Source organism: Anomaloglossus baeobatrachus, chromosome 11, assembly GCF_048569485.1.
Source record: "Anomaloglossus baeobatrachus isolate aAnoBae1 chromosome 11, aAnoBae1.hap1, whole genome shotgun sequence".
NCBI classification, from domain to species: domain Eukaryota; kingdom Metazoa; phylum Chordata; class Amphibia; order Anura; family Aromobatidae; genus Anomaloglossus; species Anomaloglossus baeobatrachus.
In genome coordinates, this window is record NC_134363.1 from 22946629 (window position 1) to 22966849 (window position 20221).

At 42.2% G+C, this 20221-nt stretch overlaps 1 protein-coding gene across 1 annotated transcript in view; it reads right to left on the minus strand.

Moving 5' to 3' along the window:
- Nucleotides 1-9915: 9915 nt before the first annotated feature.
- Nucleotides 9916-20221, minus strand: part of LOC142255731 (sialic acid-binding Ig-like lectin 13) — a 59990-nt gene continuing 49684 nt past the window's right edge. The window contains exons 9-11 of the mRNA XM_075327188.1: nt 17887-17989; nt 15202-15289; nt 9916-12727 (exon numbers count right to left, since the gene is read on the minus strand). Of these exons, the coding sequence (XP_075183303.1) occupies nt 12560-12727; nt 15202-15289; nt 17887-17989 (359 nt within the window). The 3' untranslated portion in view covers nt 9916-12559. The remainder of the gene's footprint in view (nt 12728-15201; nt 15290-17886; nt 17990-20221) is intronic.

Here is a 20221-nt window from a genome sequence, read left to right on the forward strand (position 1 = left end):
TGAGTCCTGTCCAGTGGTCGTGTCCCTGAGTGGGGTGGAGTACATTGTTCACTCCGTGAATTGGCAAGTTTTTTTTTTTTTTTTTTTTGTTTTTTATAAGGTCTGTTATGGAATATCTTTTTAATAAATAGCTGTATTTGAAAAAGAATTTAAAATAAAAAAAAAAAGTATACAAAAACTTTGACTGTGTTGTCTTATTACCTTTACATTTTTTGGTTGTGTATTTGTACTACATTAAATCTGTGTTACATGATAAAGTGTGCTTATAAGGTTGTGCAGTAATTAGTATACGTATATAATCGTGCTTCTTTCTTTCAGAAATTTGCACGTTCCAAAAAAACAAGCGATGTCTTCTTCTGGGAGCCGTCCCTCCTGTTCACAAACAACTGAAGTATTTTTTTTTTTTTTTTTTTTTTGGTGGTTTTGTTTTTTTTTAAAAAAACAAAAGTTTAAAAACCAAAAAAAAATTCACAGGTAGCAGAAACATCACAGGAGGTGCTTCCAGAAGTGGATGAAGGGGGTGGAAAAATCCACGGAGCGGGCGGTCAGATTGTAAGTTTCATACAGGAATTGATTACCACAGCACACCCAACACATAAAAGCAACTAAATGTTTTTTTTTTTTTTGTTTTTTTTCTTCACTAAAGGCTTCCACTTCTAGGGCTCACGATAGAGCTCCTCCAAGACTGTCTCAGGGTCGGCGTCGAGGTGGCGGAGGTCATAGGGTAAGAAAATATCTATATTTTTTTTTTTTTTTTGGTTTCATGTCTTTGTGTGAATTTATGTCTAATATGTTTTTTTTTTTCGTTCTTTTTTTCTTTCTTGGAACAGGATTCACAGCGTGCTCCCGATTCTGACGGTGAGGAGGCCGGATGTATCAACATCGACCTCCTCATCGATGAAGTTAGAGAGAGGGAGCCGCTGTGGAACATGGGTGACCGCCGCCACGCTGATACCATCGTAACCCGTCGACTCTGGGACGAGGTATGCCACGCAGCGGTAGAAGGTCGGGAGGAGCTCAATTCTCGGGCCCAGAAGAAAGCGCGTAAGTATTCACAGTTCAGTAGGTTATGCTGCAGGATTTAATATGTTGTATACTAACCACTTTGTGCTTTCCACTTTCAGGTGACAAACTTCAGAAGCGGTGGCGGTCTATCAGGGATCGCTTCAAGAAGGAGTTGAATCTAGAGATGCAGGCCCCGAGTGGATCCGGAGGACGCAGATCCAAATACCGTTATTTTAGAGCGTTGTCGTTCCTCCGGACAACTATGGTGTGCAGAAGGTAAATATTCCCCACAATATGTACAAAGTATAATTGTTGATATGTCTGACCTTTTTTGACTTTTTTTTTTAGCCAGGGCCAATGTATAGCAATTAAATTAATTATTTTTTTGTTTTTTCCTCTTTGTAACAGCACCGTCTGCAGCACTCGGGAGCCTGCATCGAACCCGTCAGGAGCGATCCCAGCACAGTCCGCCACTGGGAACAGAGGCACAGACCCCACCCATCTGAACCTTCCCTTTCATCTGATACCTCGGTCCCATCCACCTGCGCTGGAGCTTCCGGTGAGACTTCATTACCTGAAGCTGCTGGTGACGAGATAGCTTTTCCCCTACCCCACCCCTCTGACACTGCTGCCCTCAGTAGAACACCTTTGGGTTCTGGGCGTCAGCGTCATAGGGGTCAGGATAGGAGCTATGCGCCCGAGTTCATGCATCTAAATGCAGCCTTCCAGAACGCCATTAAATTATTAGCAGAACAATCTAGTTCTGGTTTTAGCTTCATGAAGGCCTCTATGGATAAAAATACACACGAATTGTGCACGCGTCTGGACAGGCAGCATTTAGATGCAAGTAAATCACCAAATCATTGTTTTTTTCAAGCCGTACTCGAGCGCATGGAAAAGCTGTCTCCTGACCAGCAGATGCATGTAATGCAAGCCACACAGCAGGCTCTGGCGTAGGTTTCCTCCCAACCACCTCCACCCACCCCTCGTCCAGCACCTGACCCCCCTCCAGCCATTGTCCCTACTCCCCCTCCTGCCCAGTACCAGCCTCCTGCCCAGTACCAGCTCCCAACCACATCTGCCCCTACACTCCCTACCCACTACCACCTCTCGCCTTCCACACCCATCATGACCCCAACACAAGCCTCTAATTCACCGCCACCTCTTCTGTCTCCCAATCCATCCACTCAACCCCACAATCCTTAAGGCCGGTTTCACACATCCGGCTTTTCGCCAGTTTGACAGATCCGGCGCTCTCCCATACAGTGACTACAGTACAGTGACAGCGCAACAAGCGCCGGTCACGTGCTGTCATGTGACCGGCGCATGTGACCCGGAAGTTACAGCGCTGTCACTGTACTGTATTGTCTGTACGGGAGAGCGCCGGATCCGGCAAACCGGCGAAAAGCCGTATGTGTGAAACCGGCCTAACACATCCCATCCCATCTCCTGTTTTCCCTCTTGGTTTCTCCACCACACCTTCACCTTCTGTTACTTCCCCACCACCACCACCACCACCAACACCACTTTCCACCCTCCATACTCCCACTGTGCATGTGTTCCCATCTGACAGCCCCTCCAGTACTATCTCCACCCCAAGCCCAAGATATACCAATTTATAATTTTTTTTTTTTGTATGTATGTATGTAATAAAACATTTTAGTTGAAATGTATTTATTTGTTCGTGGTTTTTTTTTTTTTTGTAATCTTATTTTTCAAGTTCGGTTAATAATAAGGTAATACAAAAACATAACATGTTATAATTATAAGGTGTAAAAATTACCAATTTTTAAGATATACAAACATTTTCAAATTACCAAGGTTAACAACGTATGTTTTTTTTTATTTTTAACATTATTTTTATTTTTAATAAAACTAAAGACAAATCTTATACCATTTGATCTTGCCAATCTACTCTACCTTCTGGGGACACAAAATAGTCAGCATATTTGTCACGTATTGTTGAACAGGCAACACTACTCCTAAATCCAGGACTGGTGTAGTCTGAGAAAGAGGTGGATTCCAAACTCTGGTCATCCAAGGACAAAGGTTCCTTTGTTAAAACAAAATTGTGTAGTACCACACATGCTTTGACTATTTCATCAACAGTTTCAATGTTTAAATTAATGGCTGTTAACAACACTCGCCATTTGCTGGTTAGTATCCCAAACGAGCATTCCACCATTCTTCTGGCTCTGGATAATCGGTAATTATATATTTTTTGTGTTTGCGTCAATCCACGGCTTGCATATGGCTTTAGAAGATGTGGTGATAGTTGAAAGGCTTCGTCGGCCACAAAAACAAAGGGCATTGGGGGCTCACATGTGCCAGGAAGAGGTCTTGCAGGAGGTAAATCAAAAGTATTCCCATATATTCGCCACCCCATTGGGGACATTTTAAAGACCTGCGAGTCATTTGATCTCCCATATGCGCCAATGTCCACAGAGATAAATTTGTACTCCGCACCTGTTATTGCCATTAGGACAATTGAGAAATACTTTTTATAGTTGTAGTATTCTGAACCCGAAGCTGCCGGTTTCACAATTCTTATATGTTTGCCGTCCACTGAGCCAAGGCAATTTGGATACTGACAAATGTTGTAGTATTGTTCGGCAATTGCCAGCCATCTGTCCCTGGTGGGCTGTGGGATGAAATCCTCCTGGAGGCAATCCCACAAGGCTCGGCAAGTCTCTCTAATGATTCCCGAGATGGTGGAAATACAGAGTCTAAACTGGTAATGGAGTGATCACAGAGACTCTCCAGTTGCAAGGAATCTGTAAAGGAAAGACAATAATTAAAAAAAAATAATAGCAAACACATCACATTTAACCCCTTCAGCCCCCGGGCACTTTCCGTTTTTGCGTTTTTGTTTTTTTGCTCCCCTTCTTCCGAGAGGCGTAACTTTTTTATTTTTCCATCAATCTTGCCATATGAGGGCTTGTTTTTTGCAGGACGAGTTGTACTTTTAAATGAAACCATAAGTTTTACCATATAGTGTACTGGAAAACGGCAAAAAAATTCCAAGTGCGGAAAAATTGCAAAAAAAGTGGGATTGTACAATAGTTTTTGGGATATTTTATTCACCGTGTTCACTATATGGTAAAAGTGATGTGTGGGTATGATGCCTCAGGTCGGTGCGAGTTTGTAGACACCAAACATGTATAGGTTTACTTGTATCTAAGGGGTTAAAAAAATTTCACAAGCTTGTCCAAAAAACGTGGCGCACGTTTTGCGCCATTTTCCAAAACCCGTAGCGTTTTCATTTTTCAGGACCTGAGGCTCAGTGATGGCTTATTTTTTGCGTCTCGACCTGACGTTCTTAACGGTACCATTTTTGCGCAGATGCTACGTTTTGATCGCCTGTTATTGCATTTTGCGCAAAATTTGCGGCGACCAAAAAACGTAATTTTGGCGTTTGGAATTTTTTTGCGGCTACGCCGTTTACTGATCAGATTCATTGATTTTATATTTTGATAGATCGGGCATTTCTGAACGTGGCGATACCAAATATGTGTGTATTTTTTATTTTTTTAACCCTTTAATTTTCAATGGGGTGAAAGGGGAGTGATTTGAACTTTTAGGTTTTTTTATTTTTTTTAATTTTTTAAAACTTTTTTTTTACTTTTTTTTTTTTTATTTTACTAGTCCCCCTAGGGGGCTATAGCGATCAGCAATCCGATCGCTCTTATCTATCTGCAGATCTCAGCTACAGAGCTGAGAACTGCAGATTTGCTGCTTCACTTTCAATGCCGGCTGTATTCCGGCATTGGGAGGAAGTGACTCATGTTAGCTACAGGCGTCATCACATGACCCTGTGCTACCATGGCAACCGCCGAAAGTCACGTGATCATGTCACGTGACTTCCGGTGGGGGCGGGGTAAGTCACTGTCATGGCGGCGCCCATATACATATCGCTGCCAAGACTTTGGCAGCGAAATGTAAGGGGTTAATGGCCGCGGGTGGAAGCGATTCCACCCGCGGCTAGCAGGAACACATATCAGCTGTTGATAACAGCTGATATGTGCGCGTCTCGCCGCCGGCGGCAGGGGGCGGGGCTTACCGGAACACGATCCATGACGTATCTAGTACGTCATGGGTCGTTAAGGGGTTAAAAGTGAACTTATTAACAGGAGGATACAATTAACCAAAAAAGCTTACCTAAGCGTAACCAGCAAACGCTCCTCGGGTGTTATAGAGTACCGGCAGTAGGTGTCCGTTTTACGTATGTGGTCTGTAACAAGGCCAAGGAGGAAGTCAAAATTATTCACTGCCATCCGGACATAGCTTGAGAATTTTTCATGGTTTCCACGGAGCTCCAGGTATAGGGTTGAAAACACCCCACGTGTCAGTCTCTGGGCAGTCAGGGGATGGATGCAAAAGCGTCGATGTCGCTGACGCCTCAGACGCTGTCGCTCCTTTTCTCGGACGATGATACCCAACCGATTTGCCTCAAATGTAAAATCAGCCGAGATCTTTGTGATCTTTTCAAGAATAACATCCATGGTTTCTGCTTGCCTCTGTCTTCATTCTGTCATATATGCTTCAAACTACTGTATATATACCGTATTTTCCCAGCCAATCAGAATACGGAACTCGTTAATTGTTTGTTTAGTGTTTAAAAAACTGATCCGTAAAAAAACGGACCAAACGGATGCTAAACGGATACAAACCGGACCCACCGGATTTGGTTTTTACCGGATCTGGTTTAACGGATCCGGTAAAAACTGGATTCGATGGGTCCGGTTTCCACTAAAAAACCGGAACCGTTGAATACGAAAAAAAAAAAGGACTGTACCTGAATACAGAAACCTGATGTGTGAAAGTAGCCTAAGACTTTGTGGTGTGAACAGTGTCTGCCGACGCCGTGCCAGCAGATGTGTGAAGAGCCAAACATTGCATGACAAAAAGTGATTAATGGATACCCCTAAATATGAACGGCACCACATTGACTCTGATGATGGAACAAGTCCTGAAATTCAGAACAATGAAGGCTACTCTGAATTCACTATACGTTTTGGCACAAAAGCAACACCTTCATAATAATAATGATCTTGGTCTGATGAAGGCACAGGCTTTTAATAATAATTTATTAATATAGCACCAACATATGCTGCAGCACTTTACAATTCGGATGATACATCTAGAGTGCAAATATTATCGGACGTTACAAAGTAAGACAGTTCAAATCAAAGAAGGCTTGATCACAAGAGCTTACAATCTATAGAAAAGACTCAAAAGGTCCAAAGTGCTTGTGGTGTATGGTTCATCCCACCGGCAGACACAGACAGATGTGGCCCCTTGTGTAAGAACAATATAGGGGCCCTTTGCAGTCCATCATAATACTCAATTCCACCTGTTTTGGAGGTGGAAATGGGCCCCCTTGACTCTTGAGCCCTTCCATAGCTGCACAGGTTGCATGGGGTACATAACATTTCATATCCTGTAATGTAATATTCCATCTTGCATTATATTCCAGAGCTGCACTCACTATTCTGCTGATGTAGTCACTATATACAGATATTACATTACTGATCCTGAGTTACCTCCTGTATTATATTCCAGAGCTGCACTCACTATTCTGCTGGTGCAGTCACTATATACATATATTACATTACTGATCCTGAGTTACCTCCTGTATTATACTCCAGAGCTGCACTCACTATTCTGCTGGTGCAGTCACTGTGTACATACATTACAGTACTGATCCTGAGTTACCTCCTGTATTATACTCCAGAGCTGCACTCACTATTCTGCTGGTGCAATCACTGTATACATACATTACATTACTGATCCTGACTTACATCTTGTATTATACTCCAGAGCTGCACTCACTATTCTGCTGGTGCAGTCACTGTGTACATACATTACATTACTGATCCTGAGTTACCTCCTGTATTATACTCCAGAGCTGCACTCACTATTCTGCTGGTGCAATCACTGTATACATACATTACATTACTGATCCTGAATTACATCCTGTATTATGCTCCAGAGCTGCACTCACTATTCTGCTGGTGCAGTCACTGTGTACATACATTACATTACTGATCCTGAGTTACATCCTGTATTATACTCCAGAGCTGCACTCACTATTCTGCTGGTGCAGTCACTGTGTACATACATTACATTACTGATCCTGAGTTACCTCCTGTATTATACTCCAGAGCTGCACTCACTATTCTGCTGGTGCAATCACTGTATACATACATTACATTACTGATCCTGAATTACATCCTGTATTATGCTCCAGAGCTGCACTCACTATTCTGCTGGTGCAGTCACTGTGTACATACATTACATTACTGATCCTGAGTTACATCCTGTATTATACTCCAGAGCTGCACTCACTATTCTGCTGGTGCAGTCACTGTGTACATACATTACATTACTGATCCAGAGTTACCTCCTGTATTATACTCCAGAGCTGCACTCACTATTCTGCTGGTGCAGTCACTGTGTACATACATTACATTACTGATCCTTAGTTACCTCCTGTATTATACTCCAGAGCTGCACTCACTATTCTGCTGGTGCAGTCACTGTGTACATACATTACATTACTGATCCTGAGTTACCTCCTGCATTACACTCCAGAGCTGCACTCACTATTCTGCTGGTGCAGTCACTGTGTACATACATTACATTACTGATCCAGAGTTACCTCCTGTATTATACTCCAGAGCTGCACTCACTATTCTGCTGGTGCAGTCACTGTGCACATACATTACATTACTGATCCTGAGTTACCTCCTGTATTATACTCCAGAGCTGCACTCACTATTCTGCTGGTGCAGTCACTGTGTACATACATTACTGATCCTGAGTTACATCCTGTATTATACTCCAGAGCTGCACTCTCTATTCTGCTGGTGCAGTCATTGTGTACATACATTACATTACTGATCCTGAGTTACCTCCTGTATTATACTCCAGAGCTGCACTCACTATTCTGCTGGTGCAGTCACTGTGTACATACATTACATTACTGATCCAGAGTTACCTCCTGTATTATACTCCAGAGCTGCACTCACTATTCTGCTGGTGCAGTCACTGTGCACATACATTACATTACTGATCCTGAGTTACCTCCTGTATTATACTCCAGAGCTGCACTCACTATTCTGCTGGTGCAGTCACTGTGTACATACATTACTGATCCTGAGTTACATCCTGTATTATACTCCAGAGCTGCACTCTCTATTCTGCTGGTGCAGTCATTGTGTACATACATTACATTACTGATCCTGAGTTACCTCCTATATTATACTCCAGAGCTGCACTCACTATTCTGCCGGTGCAGTCACTGTGTACATACATTACATTACTGATCCTGAGTTACCTCCTGTATTATACTCCAGAGCTGCACTCACTATTCTGCTGGTGCAGTCACTGTGTACATACATTACTGATCCTGAGTTACCTCCTGTATTATCCTCCAGAGCTGCACTCACTATTCTGCTGGTGCAGTCACTGTGTACATACATTACATTACTGATCCTGAGTTACCTCCTCTATTATACTCCAGAGCTGCACTCACTATTCTGCTGGTGCAGTCACTGTGTACATACATTACTGATCCTGAGTTACCTCCTGTATTATCCTCCAGAGCTGCACTCACTATTCTGCTGGTGCAGTCACTGTGTACATACATTACATTACTGATCCTGAGTTACCTCCTGTATTATCCTCCAGAGCTGCACTCAGTATTCTGCTGGTGCAGTCACTGTGTACATACATTACTGATCCTGGGTTACCTACTGTATTATACTCCAGAGCTGCACTCACTATTCTGCTGGTGCAGTCACTGTGTACATAAATTACATTACTGATCCAGAGTTACCTCCTGTATTATACTCCAGAGCTGCACTCACTATTCTGCTGGTGCAGTCACTGTGTACATACATTACATTACTGATCCAGAGTTACCTCCTGTATTATACTCCAGAGCTGCACTCACTTTTCTGCTGGTGCAGTCACTGTGTACATACATTACATTACTGATCCTGAGTTACATCCTGTATTATACTCCAGAGCTGCACTCTCTATTCTGCTGGTGCAGTCACTGTGTACATACATTACATTACTGATCCTGGGTTACCTCCTGTATTATACTCCAGAGCTGCACTCACTATTCTGCTGGTGCAGTCACTGTGTACATACATTACATTACTGATCCTGAGTTACCTCCTGTATTATACTCCAGAGCTGCACTCACTATTCTGCTGGTGCAGTCACTGTGTACATACATTACTGATCCTGAGTTACCTCCTGTATTATCCTCCAGAGCTGCACTCACTATTCTGCTGGTGCAGTCACTGTGTACATACATTACATTACTGATCCTGAGTTACCTCCTGTATTATACTCCAGAGCTGCACTCACTATTCTGCTGGTGCAGTCACTGTGTACATACATTACATTACTGATCCTGAGTTACCTTCTGTATTATACTCCAGAGCTGCACTCACTATTCTGCTGGTGCAGTCACTGTGTACATACATTAAATTACTGATCCTGTATTATACTCCAGAGCTGCACTCACTATTCTGCTGGTGCAGTCACTGTGTACATACATTACATTACTGATCCTGAGTTACCTCCTGTTTTATACTCCAGAGCTGCACTCACTATTCTGCTGGTGCAGTCACTGTGTACACACAGAATACAGAGTAGAAGACCTACAATATGCGATCTACTAAAATAAAAGTGGTTCCTGCTGTTTGTTAGATGACACCTAAGTGTCTATTTTCTGGTGAGCCTTAATTAAGATGGTCGGTGACTGTGACATCACAATTGAGTGTCCGTAAGGTAAATTAATATGACATCACAAGAGTTTCAATTAAATGAATGTGACACTACTAATGCACTTTAGTTTACAAGTGTCATCTTCTATGACATCACAAGTGGGTTAAAGTAAAAATCTGTGACATCACATATAGATGTCAGACAGGTAATATGCTGGACAAGGGAACTTGGCACACCAAAAATGAATATAATAAGGACTTTATTGTACAGGCACAAAAAAAGTAACGTTTCGACTCATATTTGCGTCTTCATCAGACACAAATTTCTGGACTGTATAGATGTGATGGCGCAGTATAGCAGAGCATCTTACACACTTTTGGAGGGCATTTTATGATACTTTGTGACATCACAAGTATTAGTCCAATGACATTTTGTGACATCACAACTATAGGTCACTTAGACTAGTGTGACATCACAAGTTTTTGGCCGGTGAGATTACGATTCAAGACCACTTTGGTAGGCGTCTGTGACATCACAAGTAGTTTCAGACAGTTCTGACATCACAAGTATCACTCCAGCAACATTCTGTGACATCACAAGTGTAGATCACTTGGGTATGCTGCTGTGACATCACAAGAAACATCACAAGGGAGTTTTCGTGCAGTAACAGTCTATGACTTTCCAATTTTAAATCACTTAGGTAGGCTGCTGTGACATCACAAGTTTTTAGCCGGTGACATTATGTGACATCACAACTCTAGATCACTTGGTTAGGCTGTTCTGACATCACGAGTAGTTTCAGATAGTTCTGACATCACAAGTATTAGTCCAGTGACATTTTGCGACATCATATGTGTAGATCACTTAGGTAGGCTGCTGTGACATCATACATTTTTGGCCGGTGACATTATGTGACATCACGACTTTAGATCACTTGGGTAGGCTGCTGTGACATCACAAGTCAGTTTTCGTGCAGTAACAGAATATGACTTTCTGATTGCAGATCACTTAGGTAGACTGCTGTGACATCACAAGGTTTTGGCCGGTGACATTATGTGACATCATGACTCCAAATCACTTAGGCAGGCTGCTGTGACATCACAAGAAACATCACAATTGAGTTTTTGTGCAGTAACAGTCTATGACTTTCAGATTGTAGATCACTTAGGAAGGCTGCTGTGACTTCACAAGTTTTTGGCCGGTGACATTATGTGACATCACATCTCCAGATCACATAGGTAGGCTGCTATGACATCACAAGGTTTTGGCCGGTGCCATTATGTGACATCACATCTCCAGATCACTTAGGTAGGTTGCTATGACATCACAAGGTTTTTGCCGGTGCCATTATGTGACATCACATCTCCAGATCACTTAGGTAGGTTGCTGTGACATCATAAGGTTTTGGCCGGTGACATTATGTGACATCACATCTCCAGATCACTTAGGTAGGCTGCTGTGACATCACAAGTTTTTAGCCGGTGACATTATGTAAAGTCACGACTCCAGATCATTTAGGTAGGCTGCGGTGACATCACAAGTTTTTGGCCATTGACACTACATGATATCACAACTGTAGATCAGTTAGGTAGGCTGTTATGTCATCACAAGTTTTTGGCCGGTGACATTATGAGACATCACGACTCTAGATCACTTAGGCAGGCTGCTGTGACATCACAAGTTTTTGGCCGAGGACATTATGTGACATCAGAAGTCCAGATCACTTAGGTAGGCTGCTGTGACATCACAAGTGTTTGGCTGAGGACATTATGTGACATCACGACTGTAGGTCACTTTGGTAGGCTTCTGTGACATCGCAAGTAGTTTCAGAGAGTTCTGACATCACAAGTATCACTCCAGCAACATTTGTGCCATCATAAGTGTAGATCACTTGTGTAGGCTGCTGTGACATCACAAGTTTTTAGCCGATGACATTTTATGACATCACAACTCTAGATCACTTGGTTAGGCTGTTCTGACATCACGAGTAGTTTCAGATAGTTCTGACATTACAAGTATTAGTCCAGTGACATTTTGCGACCTCATATGTGTAGATCACTTAGGTAGGCTGCTGTGACATCACAAGTTTTTGTCCAGTGACATTATGTGACATCATGGCTGTAGATCACTTTGGTAGGCTGCTGTGACATCACAAGTTTTTGGTTGGTGACATTATGTGAAGTCACGACTCCAGATCACTTAGGTAGGCTGCTGTGACATCACAAGTTTTTGGCTGGTGACATTATGTGATATTCCGACTCCAGATCACTTAGGTAGGCTGCTGTGACTTCACAAGTTTTTGGCTGAGGTCATTACGTGACATCACAACTCCAGATCACGTAGGTAGGCTGCTGTGACATCACAAGTTTTTGGCCGAGGACATTATGTGACATCATGACTTTAGATCACGTAGGTAGACTGCGGTGACATCACAAGTTTTTGGCCATTGACACTACATGACATCACAACTGTAGATCAGTTAGGTAGGCTGTTATGACATCACAAGTTTTTGGTCGGTGACATTATGTGACATCATGACTTTAGATCCCTTAGGTAGACTGATGTGACATCACAAGTTTTTGGCCGGTGACATTATGAGACATCACGACTCCAGATCACTTAGGCAGGCTGCTGTAACATCACAAGTTTTTGGCCGAGGACATTATTTGACATCACAACTCCAGATCACTTAGGTAGGCTCCTGTGACATTACAAATAGTTTTAGACAGTTCAGCTCAAATGTACCAACAAATCAGTTGGGGCCAAGGTACCATTGTTGCAGATGTTGGTATCCACTGTTGTGTAAAAGTTATCTTTTTATTTCTGCATACACAATTTCAGTGTTCTTTTGAGCATTTGTAGGTTTCAGCTTTGAAAAATCAACAGAGGCATAATGTATGTCATCAACGTTCATATATACAGAGTTGTTCTCCGGTTTCGCGACTGAGTTGGTCCCAATATCTTCGGTTTGGTTTCCCTACAATATATAAAATATATAATTAAAATTCAGTTGTAGCATTTCCATTCAGCATCTATCATTTATATGGGTCCAGTATAACATAGAGTCAGGCAACCCATTTAAGATTGTATGAGAATATTAGGACATCTGAATGTAAGCACTGGGAACATCTCTTCCTTAGTAAGAGTCAAAGAGAAGGAGAATAAATGACTCTGTATTAATATTGTATACTCTGTATCATCAATGGACCATTTATGTCCAAATTAGATAGCTAGGAAACATAGAGCTGGCTTATGCACTTTTGAAGCATGAACTGATAAATAAAGCCTTTTCACTTTTGAAGCCTGAATTGAGAAATCAAGCTTATGCACTTTTGAAGCATGAACTGAGAAATCAAGCTTTTACACTTTTGAAGAATGAATTGAGAAATCAAGCTTTTACACTTTTGAAGCCTGAATTGAGAAATCAAGCTTTTGCACTTTTGAAGCCTGAATTGAGAAATCAAGCTTATGCACTTTTGAAGCATGAATTAAGAAATCAAGCTTATGCACTTTTGAAGCATGAATTGAGAAATCAAGCTTATGTACTTTTAAAGCATGATTGAGAAATCAAGCTTATGCACTTTTGAAGCATGAATTAAGAAATCAAGCTTATGCACTTTTGAAGCATGAATTGAGAAATCAAGCTTATGCACTTTTTGAAGCATGAATTGAGAAATCAAGCTTATGCACTTTTTGAAGCTTGAATTGAGAAATCAAGCTTATGCACTTTTGAAGTATGAATTAAGAAATCAAGCTTATTCACTTTTTGAAGCATGAATTGAGAAATCAAGCTTATGCACTTTTTGAAGCATGATTTGAGTAATAAGGCTTTTTTTTTTCCAGTAGGTGCTTTAAAGTTAATCCCTCAATTCTGCAATGTGCTCCAGTCTCTGCAAAAACCCTTCTTTTCGGCTCTTGATCGACAGCTCCAAACTGATTTGCTACAGTATTATATGCTTAGTTTTGGTCATCCCCTTAAAGCACTCCCCTAAACATTATGAAAAATTGCTTAAAGCACCACTTTAGCATTTTTTTTTATTTCAGCACTGGAGTGCTACTTTAAACCTTGTCTTACACTAACCCTCCGGCGTTTTTATCCTTTTTCGTCACCATTTCAGTCCCATTGCGTCATCTTGTGCCCGCAACTTCTGACTATCCAGAAGTCAGAAGTTACTTCACAAACACTTAATGCAAGGCTATGAGAGCCAGAATGAGGCCAGAACAAGGCTCTCATAGAGTTGTATTGAGTTGTGACTTCTGGTGCACGCCATGAAATAATGCAGCTACTGGAAGGTCAGAAATCGCCAAGACCAACCGAATTGATGCTGGAATGAAGATTGTAGCAGGTGAGTTCAAGACTTTCATTTAAAGCACCACTCCAGGGAAGAAATAAAAAAAAATGCTGGTGGAGGTGCCTGGGAACCTCCAGCTGTAACCACAAATAACATGAGTGACGTCATCGCTCATCATACGGCTCAGTCTCTGCCTGAAGCTCACAGCTGGCGGTCATATTCTATGGCCATTCGCTGTGCCTTCAGGTGTAGCAGAGCTGGAATAGCTGTAAGACCTTGTGTGGATTACATCGGACCTGGAGGCTTTTGGGGTTAATAAATTGGTGAAAGAGGATGTTTTTTGTATTTTACTTCCAATAATGGATTTTGGGGGTGTTTATTTCTTTTCACTTATAGATTAGTAATGGGAGTCTCATAGCTGCCTCCAATTACTAATCTAGGGCTTAGTGGCAGCTGTGAGCAATCGGGAAGAGCTGGGTAAAGTTCTGGAACTGTCACATTCAATGGATGCGACAATCCTGGGTGGCTGCAGGATGCTATTTGTAGGCTGGGGGGCCTATAACCATGGGTCTCCCCAGCTTCAGAATACCAGAACCCAGTTGTCGGGTTTTGTCATGGCTGGGTATCAAAATTGAGCAGAACCACACACAGTTTGTTTAAAATTATTTATTTAAGTAATTAAAAAAAAAGCTAAAAAAGCTGCATGCGGTTCATCTTATTTTGCACAAAGTCAAGATAAGCGCACGATAGTGACTCGCATATAGAGTCTGTGATTGGCTGCAGTCAGAAGCTGTCACACAGGCTGGGGGTGAGTCTGACTGCAACCAATCTCAGATGCCAGGAGTGCCATTGGGCAGGGTAAGCTGTGAATATGCATGAAGGTAAGTGAGCGGCCCCAGAAGAAGAGTGAGAAGTTACAGCCGTGCTGTAGACTCAATAAGTATAGTGCACTTGCTCTAATCCCCTTATCCCTTATTCTACTATTTTTAACTGCCGGATTCTAGCCCCCATAGACTTATATGGGGACAGGCGTTCGGCCTGATATCTGGGATCAATTTTGGGCAAGAGCCAATTTTTTTTTTAAGTCCGCTTATTCCCGTTGATCCCAGATATCTGCGAGTTCGCTCATCACTAATTACCACCCAACAGCTCTACTTACAGGAACGTGCACTTCCGAGTTGGCATAGATTACGCTGGAGTCATTAGCATTCATCTCCTTGTTTTTTGAGTTCTTTGACAGCTTTTTCCTAAAAAAAATATAAGACCATTAATCTGATGATTATAGAGTTGAGCGGACTTCTAATAATCCGGGTCCGGCGGATCCGTCGCGAGTTGGAAAAGAAGTCCGGATCCGATCCGGAATCCGGACCCATGTATGTGAATGGGGAGCGGATCCAGGACGAGAGAGAGAGAAAAATATCCCGGATCCGGATCGTGCAGCCAGATTCCCGCGTCCGGGTCGGACCCGAATCGGACGCTGAAACCGCACGGATCCGGATTTTTACAGTTCGGGTCCGCTCAACACTACTGATGAACTTAAAGTGAGCAAATCTTTCAGGGTCATAAAGATTTGTTCCAGTTTTCAAGCATGGATCTACAAATCAGAAAGAATGGAACAGCTGGAAGATGATGGCAGGGCCCTTCTATCTTCTTGAAATTAATAGAAAAACTGTTGGGATCATGGTTTATTCTTTTCATGTCTATCAACATCTTCCATATAGTTATTCCTACTTACAGAAAATAACTGATGATGGTGCCGTGGGGAGCCCTGGTGAATGAGTTACCCCATCGACATTTACTCAAATTTAGCAGCAAAAAATAAAGCATGGGGGAAGAAAACTTCAGCAAAGACATTTGCTTGCTCTCCCATGCATAGAGGACCCATTCTGAACTTTGCTATGGGCTAGGGATGAGTGGACCCATGGAAGTTCGGGTTCGTTGGGTTCGGACAAACTTTCGTTAACAGTTTCCCAAACTTCACCCGACCCCGAACCCCATACAGTTGATGGGGACCAGAACTTCTGTGCTGTAAAATGGTCATAGTAAGGGGTAAGGTGCTGCAAAAGGAAGCTAAAAGGGGGAATTGCCCTGCTAACATGTTAATATCAAATAAAACAAAATTTAAAATGGCAGGGACTCCCACTTATTTTTGCTAACTAGCAGAGGTAAAACTGACAGCTGCGGGCTGCAACCCTCAACTGTCTTCTTTACCTTAACAGGTTATCAAAAACAGAGGGGATCCCACGCCGTTTAAAAAAATAATAATTTAAAAAAACAGTGTGGGGTCCCCCCTATTTTTCATGAGCAGCTAAGGTGGCTGGTATTACCAGGCTTGGAAAGCCCATGGTTATTTGGCACTTCCCAGCCTAAAAATAGCAGCCTACAGCCACCCTAGAATTGGTGCATCCATTAACCCTAGAACGCGGAACCATAGAAATCTACACTTTCACATGTGCAAATAACATGGAGCAACTCAAAGAGAAACATTTTTCAAAGTTTTTTTTAGATGTGAATATTTCAAAACACTATAATTATGTGCATAAAACAAAAAAAGTAATTACACCGGCTTGCAGAAAATAGAAAGCAAGTAACCTAGCAGGCCTGCGAGGCCCAGGTATCTAGGGTTAAATATGCCAATTCTGACACTTTACTCAGCTCTTCCGGATTGCCCTGGTTCTTTGGCAATCAGGGTAATACTTGTTGGCTTTAAGCCAACTGTCAATCCACAGCTGACATCAACCCCACAAGTATTACCCTGATTGCCAAAGAACCAGGGCAATTGGGAAGAGCTGGGTAAAGTGTCAGAATTGGCACATTTTATAGATGCAACACTTCTGGGGCAGCTGCGAGCTGATATTTTTAGGCTGGAAGTAGCCAAATAAGCATGAACCTTCCCAGCCTAATAATACAGTCCCCAGCTGTCTGCTTTGCCTTGGCTGGTTCTGAAAAATAGGGGGGACCCCACATCATTTTTTTTACTATTTACTTAAATAATTAACGAAAAGAAATGGTGTTGGATCCCCTCTATTTTGAAATCCAGCCAAAGTAAGGCAGACAGCTGAGGATTGCAGCCTGTAGATGTCTGTTTTACCTGTGCTGAATATAAAAAAAAGGCGAGAGCCTACGTTATTTTTTTTAACCTTTTCCTATCCAATAAAATTTCCTGTTCTGTCCATTGAGATCCTATTATAATTGGGAAAAAACCATCAAAACAGAATTTTGCAATATGAATGAATTTTGTAAAATATATCAACAGGAAATCAATTTATTCACATGTAAATGATAAACAACGCAGTGGCCCGACAAAGGAGCGTAACGGACTTTTTGGAATGTCCCCCCTGGGGGGGACTCAGGATAGGAAAAGGTTAAAACTGTTCACAGCAGCGGACAGTCATCGTCCACATGCAATAAAACTTGTTGATTGGCTGTGCTGCATAATTTGAACAAACTTTATTAACAAACGACAGTACCCAAACTCCATACTTGAACACAGACTTTAAATGTCCGTGTTCGAGTTTGAGCCATGGACACCCGGTGTCCAGTACAAACTCTGAATTTTACCGATCGAGTCCGCTCATCCCTACTATGGGCTCTTACTTGTACAGTGGTTAACTATTATTAATGAAAAAAACATTTTCAAAATCAGCACCACTGTATAATAGCTCAACTCCATTCACTTAGAGGAAGTTAAGCTGCAATACCACATAACGGCCATAGTCATAAGCGGCGCTGTTTCGCTTTCTAGCCCAGGATTACTACTTTAATAATGACAGCTTTCTTTGAGGTACCAATAATAATAATGCAATATCATCAACAAAACAATGGTAAATTATAATAAACTTACTTTCTTAAATAAATCACGAATATAACGCCTCCAATGAACAGCAACGCAATGACAATGACACACACGACAGCAATGATTATCCCAGTGTAATTTTTTGGTTGAGCTGGGGAAAAATATAAATCATTAAGTACTGAGCCACTATTTGTAAAGGCTGTCACTACAATGCGTAAGGCTCGTGATTTTTTACTCTAATGTCTCCTCTCTTTTTCATTCTCCATCATAGTTGTGGACAAAATGATTCAGAGAAGAACAATCAAGCCGATCATTTACAAATCAAATATTCAACTATCGTTTAAAATATTTTACATTGGAATTCAAATTTTAGAATCAGAAAATAGAAGTTTTTAGATTATTTTTTTTTACGTTATCAGTATACAGATAAAGGAAAACTGAATTTATATGGGCACGTCCATTCTCGATCAATGGAGGTTTGGCTCCATCAATCTTTTGATTGTTTTGTTCTCAAGATCAATGAGTATCACAGGAGACAAATATCCAATGATCAAAATGTTACTACAATTGTAAACAAAATAAAATATTTAAAGATGAACAAATCTTTCGAAAATCAAACTTGCCGGCTTTGGCAAATTTTTCCAAAAGATTTGATTTTGCAGCTAATCAATTTTTAGAAAATCTCAAGTATGGCACAGTCTTCAATTTCCATAAAAACACATGTACAGTATGACACTTTGAGGTCTTAAGGGGGCTTTACACGCAACGACATCGCTAACGAGAGGTCGTTAAGGTCACGGAATTCGTGACGCACATCCGGCCTCGTTAGCGACGTCGTTGCATGAGAAACATACGAACTACCGCTAACGATCAAAATTACCTAATCGTTAATCGTTGACACGTCGTTCTAATCCCAAATATCGTTGCTCATGTAGGACGCAAGTTGTTCGTCGTTCCTTAGGCAGCACACATCGCTATGTGTGACACCCCAGGAACGAGGAACAACACCATACCTGCATCCTCCGGCAACGAGGTGGGCGTGACTTTCATGTGGCTGCTCTCCACCCCTTCGCTTCTATTGGATGCCTGCCGTGTGACATCACTGTGACGCCGCACAAACCGCCCCCCTTAGAAAAGAGGCTGTTCGCCGGCCACAGTGACGTTGCTAGGAACGTAAGTCCTAGCGATATTGTGCACCATGGGCAGCGATTTGCCCGTGACGCACAAACGACGGGGGCAGGTGCGATCGGCAGTTACATCACTAGCGATATCGTAGCATGTAAAGTGTCCTGTATAGGATTGTATCCAGCCCTTTCAATGCAAAAACAATCTTCGTAATTTCAAAGTGACCTCATCATATATGGCTATGGGTACACGAATGATAGTTGTTTATTACTGCTGTGCTGTAACATACTATCTGTAATGATTATTCATTGTTTTATGGCATTCCTTCCATATCTTTATTGCTGATCACTGATTTCAGTATCCAAATACTCTATAAAATATCTACTGTACTCCTTGCCTCAGCTTTTGTGCTGGCTATAAAAGTCACTACTAATTGGCTTCACTATACCATGTGATGTGACAGTTTCAAGGGATTGTAATGTCACCACTAGAGGGAGTCAGCACACAGTCTGTGTAATGAGATCCACCACAAAGTAGAACCAGAGCTGTCTGTAACGAGAACAACCACTAGAGGGAGCCCAGGCACACTACGTCCTAGGCAACTGAATAGTTGCAAAGAGGAGTCATACTAACTGGGTCAGAGCCGAGAGAGGGAGAATAGTACAAGGACGTAGGCGGAGTCAGAGTCTGGGCCAAGACAGAGGTCAGTAACAGGGAGAGCAAGTTGAAGGAGGGGGCACAGGGACGGGACAACAAGCAGGAGAGGGACACGGAAAGTAAGACAAAATGGAAGAGATGGGAGACAGGGAAGTCAGGCAGAATGGAGGTCAGGGAAGTCAGGAAAGGGTCAGGGGAGGTAATGGACAGAATCTAGAGTACGTACAGGAACCAGCCAAGCACGCTGCAGAGCAGATCTATAACTGGCAGCATGATGATGGAGAGAACATTCTGATAAAGTGGTGAGCTCCTGGGAACGCGGCATAGAAGGAAAAGCTCCCCCCCACTGGGAATGCCAACAACATGATCAGGTGACTGATACACCTCTGCCACAGCAGAGTGCAAACAGTATCATGACAAGCATTATGTGGAAGTCTGCACAACCTAACTTGATGTCACTACTGATTGGCTGTGCTATACCATGTGATGTGACAGTTTTAAGGCATTATGTGGAAGTCGCCTGCACAACCAAATATGAGGTAATCAGAGAATGGAATAAAGAGGGTTAAAATTGATCCGCCGGTGGAAAAATGTTGAGGAA